The 6,293-nt window shown below is 35.7% G+C and overlaps 1 protein-coding gene across 4 annotated transcripts; it reads left to right on the top strand.

Annotated features, from left to right (window-relative positions):
* The first annotated feature begins 944 nt into the window (after positions 1-944).
* On the top strand, positions 945-5,272 carry LOC120083008 (G-type lectin S-receptor-like serine/threonine-protein kinase At1g11300). 4 transcript variants are annotated; one of them, XM_090316611.1, is made up of 8 exons: positions 1,096-2,512; positions 2,632-2,724; positions 2,800-2,981; positions 3,059-3,269; positions 3,361-3,598; positions 3,685-3,835; positions 3,930-4,250; positions 4,661-5,272. In XM_090316611.1, the coding sequence occupies exons 1-7, from the start codon at positions 1,237-1,239 to the stop codon at positions 4,239-4,241; spliced, it is 2,463 nt and encodes an 820-aa protein (XP_090172737.1). In that variant the 5' UTR covers positions 1,096-1,236; the 3' UTR covers positions 4,242-4,250; positions 4,661-5,272. The 4 variants fall into 4 exon arrangements, 3 of the variants coding, with proteins under 3 accessions (XP_038894409.2, XP_090172738.1, XP_090172737.1); XM_039038481.2 differs by lacking the exon at positions 4,661-5,272 and having other exon boundaries at positions 945-2,512; positions 3,930-4,355; XR_016531445.1 differs by lacking the exon at positions 4,661-5,272 and having other exon boundaries at positions 1,093-2,512; positions 3,702-3,835; positions 3,930-4,355.
* Positions 5,273-6,293: the final 1,021 nt, after the last annotated feature.

Here is a 6,293-nt window from a genome sequence, read left to right as displayed (position 1 = left end):
GTAATGGGGTGTTCTTGTATTTAAGAAACCCTTTTCTCCTAAGAGAAATAAGAGACAAATCGATATTTTCTAGCATATAGAGTCAAGAGTGAGAATCGAAAATGAAGATATATAGGTAGTAGAGCAAAGAGCCAGAGTATCAAAAGTAAAGAGTGAGAGTTAAGAGTAAAGATTAAAAGCACTATGTATTGTAGGTAGAGTAAGAGTCAAAAGTCCAACACACGTGCACATAAGGTCGTTTTGGTAATTTTTGTCGATGATGATCCAAGCAAATGTCAAAAAAAAAAAAAAAACTTAGATTTTAAGAAGTAGGGCAGATTTCATTATGGGCCCAAAATCTTTGGGGTCACTCGTACAATTATCTCTTTGTGCACCTCGTTGTCTCATTACACACAAAAATAGATAATAAAATATTTTTTAAAAACGAACAATAATTGATATGATAATTGGGCGGGTTAGTACAAAAATAGGAGCAAGCTAAAAAGAATCTAAATATATATTATTGAATCTCGAGACGACTAGTCAATATCTAAAAGAATATATATTTTTTTTGCAAGGCTTAGTGATGCACTAAGTTAAGGCATTAGGTCAAATCTATAGCCAAGAGAAATTCAACCTGAGAACTCTCTCTAAGCAAAGTGGTTATTTATAGTCTTACAATAAAATAAGATAATAAATTAATTAATTTCTAACTAATAATTAAAAACTAGTTAATCTAAATATACATTTATAATTTAAATATTATCTAAACGATACTAATTATCTATTAATTCTTCTGCACATGCAATATCCGGAAATGTTTGGCTTCAGTATGTTTTAGTCTTAATTAACTGCTGCCAAAATGTGCAAAACTCGTATCTTGAACATGAATAGTTGAGTTTAGAGGTTCCATCTTTCCACTTCACATATGGTGAAAAGAAAAAGAAAAAATGAAAAAGAAAGCTATTTTCTAACTCTGTATTTAGAAAATCGATTGACTCAATTTATTCGTGGCAGCTGCAGCTACAGACATGACAAAGAAAATCGATTTACGATTTGGAATGTACACACGGAACGAGTAATATCACACTGTATTTAGAACCGAAGTCACTTTGAAATTTCGATCAACAAAAATTCTTAAAAAGGAATCATTAGTTCTCCCTGTTCTGTCGACGGAAACCCATAGAAAAAAAAAACTATATCTCCTTCGAAATTTGGCATGATGATTACCATAAACCTGGTTCAGCTCCACCAGTCATGAAACCCATCAGCAACGCCATTCCATTAATCCTTCTCCTCTGCTTTATGTTGAACTTTTCCAGCGGCATAGATACGATCACATCGACACAATTCCTCAAAGACCCCGAAACTATGTTGTCTACTCGTGGCTTCTTCGAATTGGGTTTCTTCAGCCCCCCCAATTCCACCAATCGGTTCGTCGGAATTTGGGATAAACGATTCCCTGTACGAACTGTTTTCTGGGTAGCTAACAAAGACAAGCCTCTCAACAAAAAATCCGGGGTTTTCGGCATATCCAAGGACGGGAATCTCGTAGTAATAGATGAATACAACAAAATTCTTTGGAATTCCAAAGTTTCTAACGCTGGAGTGAATTCCACCGCTCGTCTTCTTGATTCTGGAAACCTTGTTCTGCTGGACTCTGCTTCAGAGACCGTCATATGGGAGAGTTTCAAAGACCCATCGGACAAATTCTTGCCAATGATGAAATTCATCAGCAACTCAATCACGAACGAGAAAGTAGAACTAGTGTCGTGGAAAACCCCTTCTGATCCATCTTCCGGAAATTTCTCCTTTGGAATCAACCCTCTGCCGATCCCGGAAGTTATAATTTGGAAAAACAGCCGCCCGTATTGGAGGTCTGGTCCATGGGACGGCCAAGTCTTCATAGGAATAGCGGGTTTGAACACTGACTATCATTATGCAGTTAATCTCTTTAATGAAAAAGGAATTTACTCTCTCTCGGCTGCCAATGCAAACGAAGCTCAGTCATACTTCTACTACTTGAACCCCAATGGGACTTTGGAAAGGAATCAATGGAATTTTGAGAATCGGAAATGGGAGGTCAATTGGTCAGCTCTTGTAACAGAGTGTGACGTTTATGGCGCTTGTGGAGCATTTGGGGTCTGTGATTCTCAAAGAACCCCAATTTGCAGTTGTTTGAAGGGTTTTAGGCCAGAGAAGGAAGAGGAATGGAACAGAGGAAATTGGAGAAGTGGGTGTGTGAGGAATTCGCCATTGGAGTGTCATAAAAAGAACATCAGTGTTGAAATGGGAAAAGATCAGGATGGGTTTTTGAAGATGGAAATGGTTAAAGTTCCAGATTCGGCAGCTTGGATTGTTACTTCGGAAAATGATTGCAGAGTCCAGTGTTTGTCGAACTGTTCTTGTTCTGCTTATGCATATAGAACAGGGATTGGTTGTATGATATGGAGAGGAGGTTTAATTGACATTCAACAATTCAAGAAAGATGGAGCAGACATTAATGTTCGTGTGGCATATTCAGAAATAGCTGGTATAAAATCAGGAATGACTTTCTAAATGCTTGTTAAAACATTTTCTAAGCACTTGAAAAATCATTCCAAACAACCTCTTTAAATTGTCTCATACTGTTTTTGGTATCTTCTGTCACAGATGAAAGTGGAATCACCAAAGACCTAAAAGTAAGCATTATAGCTTCCGTGGTAACAGGAACCTTAATCCTTATCAGTTGCATATATTGCTTATGTAAGTAGAAAACTAGAGAATCAGTTAAAAAGTTTCCTTTGAAATTATCTTACTGAAATTGTAAGTACGGAACAGGGAAAAGAAAAAGGCAGAACAAGTTTTTGATGAACACTGATGTTGATATGAAGCATGATAAAGTGAACGAAGTTAAGCTTCAGCAGCTGCCTGTTTTTGATTTTGATAAGCTGGCAATTGCAACTAACCATTTTCATTCCAATAACAAGCTTGGTCAGGGTGGGTTTGGGCCAGTGTACAAGGTGGGAATAAAGTTCTTTCTTTTTGTTGATTAAAGTTGAAGAAAGATGATGGAAATTTGGCTTTGATTTTTTTGTAGGGAAAATTGGTAGATGGACAAGAAATAGCAGTAAAGAGGCTTTCAAAGACCTCTGGACAAGGGATTGAAGAGTTTACAAATGAAGTAATGGTGATTTCAAAACTACAACATAGAAATCTTGTGCAGCTTTTTGGTTGTTGTGTCGAGGGAGAAGAAAGGATGTTGGTTTATGAGTACATGCCAAATGGAAGCTTAGATTCAATTATTTTTGGTTAGCCTTGTAATATAGCTTGATAGCTTTTCAATTTTTCACAAGTCCTACATTATTGTTTTAATCATCTCTTTGGAAATTAAATATGCAGATTCAACTAAAGCAAAAGTGTTAGATTGGAGAAAAAGATTCAACATTATTGAAGGAATTGCTCGAGGATTTCTATATCTTCATAGAGATTCGCGACTAAAAATCATTCATAGAGATCTCAAAGCTAGTAATATTTTACTAGATAGAGACTTAAATCCCAAAATTTCAGATTTTGGTACTGCTAGAATTGTTTACGGCAATGAAGCTCAAGCTAAAACCACAAGAGTTGTGGGTACTTAGTAAGTTTTTTTCTCTATGAATTCTACTTATTTATAGGTCAAATTCTTAGAACAATGACTAATTAACTTATTTAATAATATCTTAGCGGCTATATGTCTCCAGAATACGTATTGAATGGCCAATTTTCAGAGAAATCAGATATGTTTAGTTTTGGAGTTTTGTTGCTTGAAATTATTAGCGGAAGAAAAAATACTAGCTTCTATGAGAATGAACACGCGTCGAGCCTTCTAGGATTTGTAAGGATCGTCTATCCATCAAATTTATAATATTTATACATTAGTATTCCTCTATTAACATAGGGTTTGTTTACCTTTTCTTGTGTCATTTCAGGCATGGAAATTATGGATGGAGGACAACGTAGTTGCTTTGATTGATCAAACAATGTTTGAATTGCATTTTCAAGCAGAGATTTTGAGATGCATTCACGTGGGACTATTGTGTGTTCAAGAATTGGCAAAGGAAAGACCAAATATAACGACAATTCTTTCGATGCTTCACAATGAAATCACAGATCTTCCGATGCCAAAGCAACCTGGATTTAGTAGCAGCAAAATTGAGATTCACACTCGGGCATTCAAACAAAGCCATGTTGGAACTTGCACGCCAAACATGATCACAGCTACCTCATTTGATGGTCGATAGCATATTTATGTAAATACTTTTTAGACTTGAGTTTGTAGTGCTTTTCAATTGAATTGAATTCTTTTCATTTAGTTTCTTTTATATGTTAATGCATGTTACATACTTCTTATATTATATAATTATATTATATTATAACTATAAATAAAAAAAAGTGTTGGTGTTGGAATGCCTTGAATCTATTATCTGGCACTCCAAATAATCAAGCACGAGGCCTCATTACTTGGTTACCGAGTCGAGTTCTAGGGACGATGATAACTTGTAGAAAGTTATTGTTCTCTTAAAGTTTGAATAATTAGGGTCAAATAATGAGAAACACATTCATTTCAGTAGAAAAACACATAAAATTTTATATATGCATTCAATACATACAAAAGCATCCTTTTTAAACAAAAGTGCACTACTAACGCTTGATAATATAGGAATTGTGGAATTTTCACTAAGGGTTCCAGAGAAGCCAATGCAGGAAGCATGCATTGGAACCTAACGGATGCAAGAAGATACATTTTACTCGTGCACTTAACGTCAAATCTCAACATGCAGTATGGGCAACCTGACGAGCAGTGACTTAGCAGATCCGGATGGCAAGCGGCTACAACAAGACATGAAATTGAATGCTATCATATCACAAGTTGCTAAGTCCAACACCTATAAAAGAAGATGCTACTCACCTGAAAAGTAGTTAGTTAGAGAGTTGTAAAGTTAGAAACTTAGGAGTAGGTAGTAGTATCTCTATAAAAAGTTAGTTCCTCAGCCACTTGCAAGAATAAGAGGAGTTCGACCACCATTTCCACTACCGATACAAAGGTTTTGCTGGAGTTAGAGGTCGAGAGAGATGACCTTCAACATGCCTTCACCCCAATCACAACAGCAAGCACCTAAAATCAAGCCAAATAGAGCAAGAGATTGATCCCGACGACTTGAGACGCTTTTCTTTCCCCTACTTAGCATTTTCTTCCATTAATTGTCTTGATTGAACTGGGGTTCTGTAGAAATATTTAATATTAATTCAATCAGGATTTCATCCATTTCCATATCCATTTTCTTTCTTTCCTTCAACATAAGTAGGTAAATCCATCGTGGGTTGGGTGGAACTAAATGTTAATCTAGTAAGTCATATATATGTGCATTCAGCTTGTTTGATGTATACTTAAAGCATTTTATGCTTGAATCCATCTGATTAATCGATCTGAGTAAAAATAGTTAACTGCTTGAGAGAGTAAGTGGAACACATCACGTAAGAATATTGAGTAGCTTTAGAGATAAAGTTAGTTATATTGATCTGTCATATTAATAAACACATGCATCTTAGAGATAAGATAAGTGTGGCAGACGCATCGAGAGATGTTGAAAGACTTAAGTGGAGAACATAACCTAGACACATCATACATGTATACTTAGAGATTACCAGTTAGTCTTCCCAGCCCCATCTCATTCCATTTATTTCATCCAAACTTATTGTCTGTTATTGAGTAATCATTACATTATATTCCAACACATCACATATTCTTTTAACACATTCTATTTCTCCAATCTCTTTCTCTTGCATGTATGTTGGCTTAGTTTAGTTTAGAATCTCAACACATATATCTGTACTTAGAATCAAATTATGAAAGATCAACTCACCATCTTGTGTTAGGACTAACTAATCCTTATGTTCAACCTTCGGCTTGCCAGGGAACTTGGGCTAGGTTTATACTTGGATCTAATGTAGGAAAACTTGTACGCAATCAGAGCTTTGCATGAAATACTAGTCTTTATCTCCTAACGCATAGTCTCACTTTAAGATAGAAAACGACATAAGCATAACGTAAAGATAAAAACGGAATAAGTTTTTGGCACCATTGTCGAGGATTAGGTGACATAGCTAACAGTAATTTCGTTTTGACTCTTTTTGTAGGACTCTCAATCAAAGGAGTATTACAAGTTGGGCTTGAGCTTGTAAATGTTTCATGAGCACAGAAGACTCTTTTAAGCCCAAATACGACCTTGAGATTGAAATAACCTTCCGTCAATGAATCAGAGTTAATAGAAGGCGGAGGAAAAGGCAGAAAA

The sequence above is a fragment of the Benincasa hispida genome, chromosome 8 (assembly GCF_027475165.1).
Source record: "Benincasa hispida cultivar pf3 chromosome 8, pf3_genome.v1.1, whole genome shotgun sequence".
In the NCBI taxonomy this organism is placed as follows: Eukaryota; Viridiplantae; Streptophyta; class Magnoliopsida; order Cucurbitales; family Cucurbitaceae; genus Benincasa; species Benincasa hispida.
Note: the sequence above shows the minus strand (reverse complement) of the source record. Positions and strands in the feature narration are given on the sequence as shown.

Bases quoted from the DNA above. Each gene is read 5' to 3' on its own strand.
- LOC120083008 (XM_090316611.1), top strand. From the start codon at position 1,237: ATGAAACCCATCAGCAACGCCATTCCATTAATCCTTCTCCTCTGCTTT. The intron at 3,270-3,360 runs GTTAGCCTTGTA...TTAAATATGCAG, and splicing joins CTTAGATTCAATTATTTTTG to ATTCAACTAAAGCAAAAGTG. The intron at 3,599-3,684 runs GTAAGTTTTTTT...ATAATATCTTAG, and splicing joins ACAAGAGTTGTGGGTACTTA to CGGCTATATGTCTCCAGAAT.